The 12520-nt window shown below is 41.7% G+C and overlaps 2 protein-coding genes across 3 annotated transcripts; both read right to left on the bottom strand.

The window, feature by feature from the left end:
- Nucleotides 1-2093: 2093 nt before the first annotated feature.
- Nucleotides 2094-5333, bottom strand: LOC147307103 (gap junction delta-2 protein). 2 transcript variants are annotated; one of them, XM_086275004.1, is made up of 2 exons: nt 4840-5333; nt 2094-4120 (listed from the first exon to the last, which is right to left on the bottom strand). In XM_086275004.1, the coding sequence occupies exons 1-2, from the start codon at nt 4908-4910 to the stop codon at nt 3277-3279; spliced, it is 915 nt and encodes a 304-aa protein (XP_086131130.1). In that variant the 5' UTR covers nt 4911-5333; the 3' UTR covers nt 2094-3276. The 2 variants fall into 2 exon arrangements, with proteins under 2 accessions (XP_086131130.1, XP_086131131.1); XM_086275005.1 differs by having other exon boundaries at nt 4403-5325.
- Nucleotides 5334-6534: 1201 nt separating this feature from the next.
- Nucleotides 6535-9744, bottom strand: LOC147307104 (actin, alpha cardiac muscle 1). Its single transcript, XM_086275404.1, has 7 exons — nt 9704-9744; nt 8991-9129; nt 8443-8767; nt 8189-8350; nt 7768-7959; nt 6926-7107; nt 6535-6853 (listed from the first exon to the last, which is right to left on the bottom strand). The coding sequence occupies exons 2-7, from the start codon at nt 9117-9119 to the stop codon at nt 6710-6712; spliced, it is 1134 nt and encodes a 377-aa protein (XP_086131530.1). The 5' UTR covers nt 9120-9129; nt 9704-9744; the 3' UTR covers nt 6535-6709.
- Between the last annotated feature and the right edge of the window lie 2776 nt (nt 9745-12520).

The raw sequence follows: 12520 nt of genomic DNA on the forward strand, positions 1-12520 counted from the left end.
TGCCCTGTGTGGTGTTTGTTACATTATGCTTAGTTTTTTCTTTGTGCGTGTGGTTTTATTTAAACAGTAGATAATTATATTTTGTGTGAATTGTGTCTCATGAGAGTTGTGTTGTGGTAAGATTCATATTGTCCTTGTGCAACATAATTATTAACATTTGAATTAATTAGTTATATTGCTTTTCTGAACAAATCACAATATGAGTCCCAAGATTTAAATCTTAGAGTCCTTATATTAAAAAAAATAAACATTTACTATAAGAATGATTTTTTTCTTTTTTCTGTGGTATGATACATTAATGTAAAATATAAATGCAAAAATAATTCTCCCAGCTACATTAAAAAGCAGATGTTTCTGAAGTGGAGATTCTTATAGTCTTTATTGATTTTTTTTTTATGTTTTCACCACATTTATCAAAATCTGCAGGTTATTAAAGAATATCTTACATCTCTGATATCTGTGCATGTGCAGCACATGGTTTATTTTTATCAAGAAGCAAGGTGGCAGAGTTATGATGAAGAGGCCCACAATGCTCATAATAAATCCCTTTGTTTATGAGATGAGATCCTTCCTCTCCCACAGTATACAGCCTAGGGAGAAGACCTTCCCTTTAATATAAGGGTGATTCTTTGTCTGTGACTCACATTAAAGAGGGAAATGGGACTCTAAAAACCCCTGCCTTCAACCTGTGCATCTGCAATCACATGAAATTAGAGGTGTTCCCACAGTGTTTTGACTTAGAGTTTTAAAAATAGCTCGCATATGCCCTTATTTTGTTCTACTGCAGTTGTCGGGGTGGCTGAGGCCAGCAGATAAATGCATATATCGTTGAGATTACTTGGTCTCCATATGCAGTGCACCTATATTGTCTCAGATGTTTAATCTCCCACAAGATATATGTCATGTGCATTTGTCAGATCACCGGGCAAACACTCTCTATGTGACTGGTAGCCTGGCTGCCATGACCACAAAAATGCAGACAACACATGCGCAACGTAATCTCCGCTGAGACCTGCAACAGTCATATGATGTAAATGCAAAACAGCATGCGTAATTGCATTCCAACATACCCCAATAATTTTGCTCTATGGCTAGATTTTGAAACCAGGTAAAGTATTGCAAGAAATTAAATAAAACAATAGCATCCCATTCCTTTGTTTGTTTCTGGAGATACTTTAACTTATATTTTTTTATACTTTAACTTTTCATTTGATTTGATTTTTTTTGTGGCAAAATTAAATGCAAAAAAAGAGAGCGATACAAATGCGCACAGCTGTAAACTGCACTTTGCTGAGTTAAAGTGGCAAACAGCTCTTCTTTCTTTTCATTTCTTCTCTTTTTTCATTTTTTTAACTTCAGGATTTAGAAAGAAATCTTTAGTCCCTGCTGAGATGGAGATGGATGTGTGGCTGCCCTTCCTCTTTGATTACACCCAGCTTTGCAGAGTCATCCTAGATGAGAAGGGACCAGCCTTTTCCCAGATCACCTGCAACGGTGAGCTGCAAAAATTCGTCTGTAACTGTATGTGCCCACCCCCCACCCCCTTTCCCATCTTTGTTTTCACTCTGACCTTCAGAAGATGCACACAAAGGCTCCCCTCAGCTCAGGCTGCTTGCTTTCCTTAAATAAGAGGAGAAGGGATGAGCAGAGAAAGGGCAGCTCTTTCAGCATTCAGAATAATGATCAGCTTTTCTCATCCCTGAATATTACAAGTAAATTCTCACAACAGTTTGCTCAGTAATATATCACCCAAACACTCTGTCAGAGCTGAGGCCAGTGTCTGATTTGATGCATGTCATATAGACTAAAAGTTCCCCCAGGCCACTTCTTTATGTAGCATAAGTATTGATGCGCCTCGTGGAAGCAGCATCAGTGTTGCAACACATTGCAGATTGGTGAGATCCTGCACAAGGTGTGTCCTGCGGTAGGTTTTTCTTTTCCTTTTTTTCCTCCTTTTTTTTTTTTAACTAAGTGGGTGTGGCTTAATTCTTCACTGCACCAAGGCAAAACTTCCACTGGATATCTGTGTGATAGGTCAGCTCCAAACAAGCTCCAGCAGCGGACACAAAGTACTGCACCTCACACATTTCTGGTGTACATTAATCCCACTTTTATTTTCCACAGAAAAAAAAAGATGTTAGTTTTTTTCTGATCTGTTTCGGTTACATTTTAAAACCATTCTATGAAAAACTGTAGCACCAGAGCAGATTTCTATTGCCCGTTCTTTGATAAAAATTTCAATTTTGTGCTATTTTTCAGTTTTTATCAGCTCGGTTTGGGGAGAGACATTTCTTGTATATAAAAAAAGAGTAGCACTTCATTTCTTCTTCCAGTCATTTGCAAAATAAAACAGATAAAATTTTATATCTCTTTTCTTTTTCGTTTAAATCACAACAAATACATTTAAAGCAAATAAGAAATTAGGCGGTATTTAGCATAATCCAAGCAGGGAATCGGCTTTCATGATGATTATTATATATTTATATATTCATATGTATACATATCTATATATATATATATTATGTCTATATACAAGTATGGCACTTGATTACACAAAAGCAAGAAAACACTTCACAAATAAAAGCAGTGGGCGCTTTGGTGTGTCATAAATTAAGGAAATCACAGACGTTAGCGTTTTGCAGCAAATTCACCAGATACTGTTTTGCAAGTTAGCTATTAAGCAGTGGAATGGATACATGTGTTAAGGTCAGTGGTGCAACACAGGCAACAAAAAAACATGAAGTAAGCTTTATGTGTTTTATCTACGCTGAACCATAGTCAGTAAGGATTTATATATCTATATTTATATATAAATCTGGGTGGTTGATTTTTTTTCCTTTGTATGGTGCCATTTAATTAGGTTGGTGCCAAAAACAAAACAGGTTGAAAGAAAATGTCTTAAAAACACCGTCAGGTCAGTAGCACATTTGGATAAGGTCAGGCTCTCAAGTGTTCACCTCTTAGTGCAATTATTTTTGCATTTACTCTCTTCAAGTACAGCAGAACAGCCCCAGAGTAAATATGTGAACACGTTAACATGGTCTCCGTTTACCATCCTACAGAGTATAAACGTTACTAAAAAGTTGCATCAGTGCAAGAATAAATAAGTAAACAAACGTGTAATCCACGCTTGCCATGAAGTCTGTCAAAGACCAACAAATTAAAAAAAAAATTGCCCACTCTTTAAGTCATGACACGAATTCGGCGTGCACAGCTGTCCATCATGTCCATCATGGTTTTTGTTTTTTGTTTTTTACATGTTTTTTTCCACGTGTGTTACACATAAGCTGAGTCACTGGATTGAGTGCGGCCAAAATTAGGCACACTCATCCTTGGCAAGTCCTTATTTCTGATTTCATAAATGGACTTTCGCCGAGCCTGCACGCCTCGCACGGCCGTTTTGATTTTCCGCCAGCCCAAGTGATTGAGTTCTGCCAGGTTCAACACCACACAAAACCCACTGACAGCGAACATGAAGACCAGGAACACCGTCTTCTCCGTGGGTCTGGAGACGTAGCACTCGACATCTTTTATGCAGGGGTAGCGATCACATTCATACACCGAGGGGACGTTGAATCCATACAAGAAATACTGACCCACCAAAAAGCCTATTTCCAGCGCGTTTCTGAAAACCACCTGGATGATGTAAAACCTGGAGATGCCCTCTTGCCTCCTCATTTTGGACTTTGTAGTTCTCATGGCCGAATTGGGGATCTCTTTGACTTCTAAACAGTCTGGCTCGGCTTCTTTGGTGGAGTTCTCTGTGTTCTGAAGTACTCCATTAACAATGGTGTTCTTTATCTTTTTGCTCTCGTCTCGTTTCAGCGAATCTTGATCCTTATCTAGTGTCAGATAGACTGTTGAGTAGCGCCGCTCCTTCTGCTTGGCCGACTGATGCACCGAGTATGTGATAAAGCAAAGGCTCGGAGTGCACACCATGATGATTTGAAAAACCCAATATCTAATGTGTGAAATGGGGAATGCCTTGTCGTAGCATGCCTGGTTGCAACCCGGTTGCAAGGTGTTACAAACAAACATGGTCTGCTCGTCATCATAGACAGTCTCTCCAACTATCGCTACGATTAGAATCCGGAAGATGACCACCACTGTTAGTAGGATCCTAAAAAGCAAGCAAACAACAATGTGAAAATACGTGTAAATATGTACGGTTACTGTAAGCGTGGTTCAGTTGTGCGCTGCCTCGGTGGCTGATGCGCTTGGAGTCCAAATCTGGCGTGTTGGTGTAAGGAGCTGTCCAGTGATGGAACAGGACGCTCTTTGACGTGTTATGTGCTTCTAACAGCGTTATTCTCTCATGGATAATGTCACGTCTGTATATAGAGCGTGTGTTTTATGATTTAATGGGAATGACATGTAGGAATCGGTGTTGCCGTTACTGTACCTGTGTGTGCTTTGTTAATGGAAGGAGGTGATAACGCCGACTCTCGTTCAATCTTTGTCTGCCACCCATGAGTGCACAACCACCACTCAAACTCACCACCAAACATCAAATGGATAAATGGATGAATGAACACATGAAACGACACATGGATTTTAGTTAAGGCTTTCAACTTCGCAGCACCATCCCAGGTTCTGAAGAGACAGCTGTTAACTGATCTACTCAGCTGTCTCGCTTAGGAGGAGGACGACGACGACAAAAAAAGGATATCTGTGGAACAAGACAGAAAAATCCACAACACAGACACGAAGACTGGGCACCATGCTACAGAAGATCCTGGAGGTAAAAGACAAAAACGGGGGACTGGGAACCATGCTAAAGACGATCCTGGAGGCTGCTGCGTTTCTTCGGTTGATCTTGGTTTTTGTTGGTCATCTTACCTTCCGATCATAGTAGAGTGCTGCTGGACAGCAGCCTCCAGGAGCCTCTCTAGTATAGTCCATTCCCCCATTTCTGAGCATCCGGAGGAGACGAGAGCGCAACGGCACTGTGTTCAAATCCCTCCAAAAAGAAAGGGTTTTATTTCCCGTCCGGCTTCTTTCTGTCTATTGCTGTTGTCAGTCTCCACAAGGCTCAATTTTAGCTAAAAAAAAATGCATCCGTCACGGGATGCTGCTACCGTCCTCGTCTCTCTCTTTCTCTCTGCGCGCTATCTGGTTGGTTATGCGCTGAGCGCGCAGCGCCAGTCCTGCTGTGTGTGCCGAGCGCTCCCACAACGTTGCCACACTTTTCCTTGTCATGAGAGTCTGAAGGGCTGATTACTATAAGCCCTCCTATTTTCGATCTTCAGATCAGTTTGATGGGCTGCGCGCTGCGTCTGGATGGAGGGAGGTTGGATTTAATGTCTTGCCAGCGTTAATCCGCCTTTAAGTAGTCTTCCCCCTCCCTCCCACGCGTCACGTACGTGCAGACAGGTCGGTGGAGAGCAGCCAGAAGTATCAGGGTTTCTGATTTCCAGGTACTTAGTTTGGGACATAACGTGCACCGTCCAGTGGACTCTGCTGTAGACTAGGGTGTCCAGAGTGCTAGAATCAAAGGTTTATACATTTTTGCATAGCTTGCTTGAATCAAACCGGTACACTGTATTGTTACTTAACAAATTGAGGTACAAAACTGCACGTGCAGCCACATACAGCAACATCTATATTTTCTGGACAGTGCTTGTGGGGGCACCGTGTTCTGAGAACAAGGTCAAGGGGACTTTTCTGGGATTTTTTTGTTTTTGTTTTTTGTTTTTTTGTTTTAGTTTATAGATAAACACACTTACAGGCAGGCTGCGTCTACCTAGTGTTTCACATTGCATCAGTTTTAACAAAATCTATTGTTTTATCTGCGGTTCTAGGTTATATCTGAAACACAAAGCGAATGCAGCTTTATGGGCTAAGTGGAGGCAGTATTTCTTTCTTGGAGCAGACAGCTTTACATACCCGGAGGATTCCTCCCCATGTCGCCGTCATCTTTGCCCGGTTGGTAGCTGTTGTTTCCACCTCGGGCAAAGATGATGCTCTGGATACAGTGACAGAGTGAAAGTACCATCCGAGCTGCTAATCGCTTTACAAGGCAGCCTGCCTGTCTGCCTGCCTCTCTCTGTTTGTGTGGAAGTTTAAAAATAGAAGCAAAATATGTGACCCCGCCCTGTATAACGCTCCGAGGCTTCAACCTATGGCACAGCACTGTGTACTCATGCTAATATTAGACTATTGTGTGGTTTATAGAACATGTTAAGTCAAAGCGCCCCCCCCCCCCCCCCCCAAAAAAAATGTATATGTATATATACATATACATATATAGGAGCTTTATTACACAGACCTCTTTATATTAAAATTATAGCTGGTTTCAAACACTTTGTGTCCCCATATATCTGCATTTCTTAACCTCGGAGACGTGGTTTTCTGGTCACGTGACGGTGGCGTTTTCACTAAATGAAACTTTGCTAGGTTAATTTCTCATGAGGTGGCTTATCCTCTCCGCTCACTGTAATCTTTTCTAATTCAAATCTTTAATAACCTTTACTCATCCGTCACGTGATGAAAGGGCAAAGCTTTGGCGCTTAAGAGAGAAGGAAAGAAAGGGGCTGGGCAGGCTGTTTGTTTATTAATAAACTTGTACATCTTCACATAAAATTGCACTTGTGTAAACAAAAAACATTAACAGCAACGCGCGAATTGCTGCTTTTAGTCGTAACTTCGGCTGTAATAAAGGGTGAGGTAATAAAGGGTGAGTGCAATGCGGAGGTGGGCAGGTGGACTCTTAGAAGCACTTCCTGTGGACAATGGAGGGTCCAGCCTCGTCGTACTCCTGCTTGCTGATCCACATCTGCTGGAAGGTGGACAGCGAGGCGAGGATGGAGCCGCCGATCCACACAGAGTATTTCCTCTCAGGGGGGGCGATGATCTAAACACAAGCACGTTTGTCAACTTGGGAAAATTACAAATAAATGTGTTATTCAACAGTGTGTTAAGTTACCTTAATCTTCATGGTGCTGGGGGCGAGAGCTGTGATTTCCTTCTGCATGCGGTCAGCGATACCCGGATACATGGTGGTGCCGCCGGACATAACGTTGTTAGCGTACAGGTCTTTACGGATGTCAATGTCGCACTTCATGATGCTGTTGTATGTGGTTTCGTGAATGCCAGCGGATTCCATTCCTTGGCAAACACACAGAACAAGTGAGTGGGTTTTTACCTCGTGCAGCAAAGTACACATCTGACAGCGCGGTCAGCTGCCACAACAGGTGCTGAAAGGGACAGCTCCGCCAACAGCTGATGTTTGCGGAGCTAAGGTCAATGTGAAGTGGAAGGCACTGCTTTAGACAATTGATATGCATTTAACGGTAATAAGGTGGTAAATCGGTGATGGATATATCTGAAGCTCCACTTGGTTGCCATAGTTAGTCAAAAATGTGAGAAATAGACGTGTATATGCTTAGAAAACAATTCATGTACAAATGTGGGGTAGTATTCTATGAATAGGCCTAAGGAATAATTAACAGTTATAAGCAAGCATTAAATATTGAGAGCCATATTAAAACCCAGATATTAGACTGATTCTTTGACTGACAGCTACCCCTCCTGCTTCACGATTGGTTCACATTAATATTGTAACAAGTTCCAGCAATGGAAGGAATTGAGCTGATCGAAACGTTCCTTACACCAGAAGAAAGTGAGTTTAACAGTCTGTACATTGCAGTGAAGGTCAGACTATACGTGAATGACTATTGCAGGGACTTACAGTTAATTCAGCGCGACATTTCAACAGTGTCACTGCAATTAAATTAGTGCTTAGATGTTGTGTTCGCTTTTACGCACCAATGAATGAGGGTTGGAAGAGGGTTTCCGGGCAGCGGAAACGCTCATTGCCGATGGTGATGACCTGGCCGTCGGGCAACTCGTAGCTCTTTTCTAGAGAAGAGGATGAGGCGGCGGTGGCCATCTCGTTTTCAAAGTCCAGAGCGACGTAGCACAGCTTCTCCTTGATGTCACGAACAATCTCGCGTTCAGCTGACGGAGATAGACAGGCGCGTTGTAGTCAGAAAAAATGTACTTTGGACACAAGATAAATATCTCCTCTGATACCGTGTTATAATAATTCTTTGTATCTTTATACCCGTGTTGATTGTTGAAATAAAACAAAATAAAAGTAAAGTAAAAGTAAATGATGTTTGAGTGATGTTTTAGTGCTTTACAGGTCGCCCGTGTTTGAAATTTGTGACTAACGCTTTACACTCACCGGTTGTGACAAAAGAATAACCACGCTCCGTCAGGATCTTCATGAGGTAATCTGTGAGGTCACGGCCGGCCAAGTCTAAGCGCATGATGGCGTGGGGAAGAGCGTACCCTTCATAGATGGGGACATTGTGGGTCACACCATCACCGGAGTCAAGGACAATACCTAGAGCCAACAGAGAATATGTAAACATTTAATGTACCTTTTTTTAATCTACTCAAATGCTGCACAGCACCTGTCGGAGGTCTGTGTCATACCTGTGGTACGCCCAGAAGCGTACAAGGACAGCACTGCCTGGATGGCCACATACATTGCGGGGACATTGAAAGTCTCAAACATGATCTGTGTCATCTTTTCTCTGTTGGCCTTTGGGTTTAGGGGGGCTTCTGTCAATAGAGTGGGGTGCTCCTCTGGGGCCACGCGCAGCTCGTTGTAAAAGCTGTGGTGCCAGATTTTCTCCATGTCGTCCCAGTTGGTGATGATGCCGTGTTCGATGGGATACTTTAGTGTCAGGATTCCTCTTTTGCTCTGGGCCTCGTCCCCGACGTAGGAGTCCTTCTGGCCCATACCAACCATGACGCCCTGAAAACATCAGGAATCGGTGAAGTGATGTAGTGAAGGATTTACTGATGATTAGAACAAAACATGGCTGGTGGGTTTCCTCCAGTGTAAACAATAGATGCGTGCGTAATTACGCACAACTCTGCTTATCCTTGCAAAGCCTGAGATTATTTTTGATTAAGTATAAATCATGCATACACGTCTCTACAGTGCCACTGTTGTGTTTATGAACAGTTTAAATTACCTGGTGACGTGGGCGACCAACAATGGAAGGGAACACCGCGCGTGGTGCGTCATCTCCGGCGAAACCCGCCTTCACCAGTCCAGAACCGTTATCACACACCAGGGCTGTAGTCTCCTCGTCGTCACACATGGCGGCAGGTCTGCAACAGACAGGCGGGTGCGCGCACGAGCACAATTAGTTCCGATAACAGTTGTCCTGTTCTTTTTGTTTTGTTGTGGGGTTTTTTGTTGTTGTTGTTTTGTTTGTTTGTTTGTTTGTTTGTTTGTTTGTTTGTTTTTTGATTGGGGGATTAAAGAGGTTCCCTTCTCTTTATAGGTTCAGCGCAAACAGCACACATAAGATCGTTTTTGGTGGATCCTGAAGCCAGAAACTGGTTATGGATAATACTAAATTAGTTTTATGTAATATATCACATAACAAACTACATATTTCACGAATTTGAGAGTTGTTTATTCAGATATTTAAGTCACTAACACTAGCGCTGTGTAGCGTAAAAGCGTTGTTAGGACTTTGCATCAGTTGTAATCCACAAAAGAAGTTGATGATCCACATGTCGCTTTTGATGAAATGATCGGTTTAATTTAGATAATGATTCTTGTAAGTAAAAGATGGAGGTCATTGCCGTTTGCATTAAAGTCCTGGATCGATCCTAGTGTAATAAATCCAGTGTTTGTCATTTTTTCACTCCCGTTTGATCAGCTGTGAGTACTCACCAGATCAGCACCAGAGGCCGACTCTTGAGTGTGTAAACCAGGGGTGCTGAAATGTCATGCCCCGCCAGTTTATACTCTGACAGTGTCCACGAGAAGGGGCCAACCAGTGCGACCCCTTCTCCATATTTGGTAGCCCACTGCCCCATTGACAACAGCTTCTCCATGAAAGGCATGACAAGTAGAGGGATATCCCCATTTGTGCCTGCTCCCCATTTATGGACGACAGGGATGCGGACAAAGAGACAATGAGAGGCTTTCTTTTGATCCCTCTCGATAAATCACTGTAGGATTATTTAGAAACATCGCCGTGTCTGGAAAAGTTCTAATCTAGTCACACATTTCTATCTTACAGAATTGTTTGAACCCAGCCAAACTAAGTAAATTCCTACATTTAAACATGGGTTACACTTTCCTGTATAATCATTGTTTACACAATTCTGTCCATATAAGTACTGAAAGGTGTAATATTGGTCAATATATGCACAGCTTTTTTTTTCTTTTTTCATTTTTGCTATTGTAATATATTTGCTTGTAGATTTAAAGGACACAGCCTGTGCCAAGTGTAGAGACCACTTGTGCCACAAACCTGGTGTGAGCAGCTCTTTGACTTTTTAGAAGCTTCAAACCTCTCGTGTTGGTTTTGTGTTAAACAAAGCATCTTCCTGAAGAAATAGTCTCATTCTGGTGCAGCGACTATGTATATGTTTAACATCCTCGACTTGCCACGAGGCAAAGGAAAAGAGATGTTCACAGATGCATTCAAATATTTCCATAAAATCTAAGTTTCCATGATTGTAATGGTCTCTCTGTAAAATAATAATGTTGTGGCCATAGTGCATGCTGCTTGTTTGCCTTTGGAATATACTCTAGTTCATGATTGAGCCCCTTCTGTTGTGTTTGCATTGAGTGTATTGAGCATAAAATACATGCATGAACCCACAGTCAAAAATAGAGGCAATTACTTGGTCATAGTATAATGTCAAAGGTCATTGTGGTATGCTGAAGGCACTTCTACTTGTTTCTTTCTCTCTGTCTGAACAGATAGTATTACCTCAAACACCAAATACTGTTCTAATAATTACCTTGTGATGTAAGAACAGCCAGAGATAATTCACTCTTCCTTGTAGGAAACCTTTGCAGATAAGTCAGATGTAACGCTGATACTATTTGCTGTTTCCGACATCAAAACAATAAAGAAAAGGGGAAATCTTCTGTTGTGACATGTGCCATATTCTTTCTTTATTCCTGCACTGAGGAAAGAACAAGACATAAGAAATGACATTGCCAGTATACTTGAAACAGACAGAGCCCAAGTTCTGAAGGCTGGAAAATAACATTGGCTAAGAGCAGTGGATGGTCCCACCACAAGGAGGACAAGACAAAAGGGCACAGCAAGCCATGAATCATATGCTGCTGTCACCCGACCCCAAGCCATAACCCTTCACTGTGTGACTCTTTGTTTTGGTGTTATGTAATAATTGGTAGGCAGTGGTCTGCTTTAAGCATCCCTTTGCCCCAGCATTTAAATATATTCCTAATATGTTTTTGACCATAGCTAAGTTAAGTCCATCTAGGTAGACCAGCACTGTAACTGTAGCTTAAGGTGGACATCTTTGCCCGTGTTCCAAAATATTATAGTTTGAAAATGACATTTCAGTGTTAGCCGCTGTTCTCTGCAGGTTCTGTCACTGCCAGGGTTCGTTCTTAGGATATATATTGTGTAACCATAAAATAATTTTTATGTCTGTTTTCCTAGCCTGTTTTCCACGGGTGTGAAAGGCTCACACCAGTGCCTGAAAAATACACAGAGACACTTGGAGGCTGCTCCAATAATCCTGTAGTGTGACTTTCACTTTAGCAGTTACTGAGATTAAATCATTGTGGCATGATCGTTCTTGTCCCGCTCACAACCCCTCCGGAGATCATCATCATTACTCAGCAGTGGAGATGAGCTAATAAGGACAAAAACTGTCCAGAACAAAAAAGTATATTGATTTTCTATGGGGAATTCATCATTAATAAAGCGCAAGTCTTTTTAATGAACCCAGCCTGGATGGAAGTCATTCACCTGATAGAGGCAAGGTGTTGTACCTAGGTGGGAAAAGTGAAGGGCTGTTGAAATGTCCCAGGACTGAAGCATTTAATCGGTTCATCAGAAGCTCGCTTGATATAAACTGTCTGGAAATGCTTTGGCCATTCCAACATTCATCTTTCTTGAGCACCAGAAGCCACTGAAAGGTCACAGCCAAAAGAAGACATGAAGCATATTGCTCAGTGAAAACTGGGTGTCCTCTTTCTGGCCCGTGCACTGAATACTGAGTGACATGTTGTTGGCTTAAGTTAAAGTCTTCTGCTGGGTACCGCAAAGGAGCGCACGGTTTGGATCACTGTCACTATGCCTGAAGTTACACTGCAAGCATTTGCTCATTCATTATCACTGATACTTGGACAGTAAGCTGCACTTTCCTAAAGTGCACAGTTTCCAGTTTTTAGACTTTATGAACATCTGTTACATAATAAGCTCATGAAGCTACTCTGAAGAGAAAATAAGTGCTGATTTTGGCGAAGAAAGTCCAAGTTTAGGTCTATCACATCTGCCTACACACACACACGGAAAATGTTACATTTTTAATTGAGTAATCTAAACAATATCACAATTCTTAGTGCATTTGTTTGTTTTCTATAACTAACTTTTACTATTCAAATTAACTAATATACAATTCACAAAAAACGCCAACAAGAAATTCATATTTTGCAGTCTAAACATGTTTTTCCCAATAAATCACTTAAACAATATCTTTTTTGTTAAAATTGTTT

Source organism: Aulonocara sp. 'chitande type north' Nkhata Bay, linkage group LG19 (assembly GCF_057382095.1).
Source record: "Aulonocara sp. 'chitande type north' Nkhata Bay isolate Kocher_YH1m ecotype deep benthic linkage group LG19, A_spYH_male_GT1.1, whole genome shotgun sequence".
Taxonomy (NCBI): Eukaryota; Metazoa; Chordata; class Actinopteri; order Cichliformes; family Cichlidae; genus Aulonocara; species Aulonocara sp. 'chitande type north' Nkhata Bay.

Bases quoted from the DNA above. Each gene is read 5' to 3' on its own strand.
- LOC147307104 (XM_086275404.1), bottom strand. From the start codon at position 9,119: ATGTGTGACGACGAGGAGACTACAGCCCTGGTGTGTGATAACGGTTCT. The intron at 8,351-8,442 runs GTATGACACAGA...TGTTGGCTCTAG, and splicing joins CGCTTCTGGGCGTACCACAG to GTATTGTCCTTGACTCCGGT. The intron at 6,854-6,925 runs GTAACTTAACAC...GCTTGTGTTTAG, and splicing joins CCAGCACCATGAAGATTAAG to ATCATCGCCCCCCCTGAGAG.
- LOC147307103 (XM_086275004.1), bottom strand. From the start codon at position 4,910: ATGGGGGAATGGACTATACTAGAGAGGCTCCTGGAGGCTGCTGTCCAG. The intron at 4,121-4,839 runs GTAAGATGACCA...CTTGCTTTTTAG, and splicing joins CACTCTACTATGATCGGAAG to GATCCTACTAACAGTGGTGG.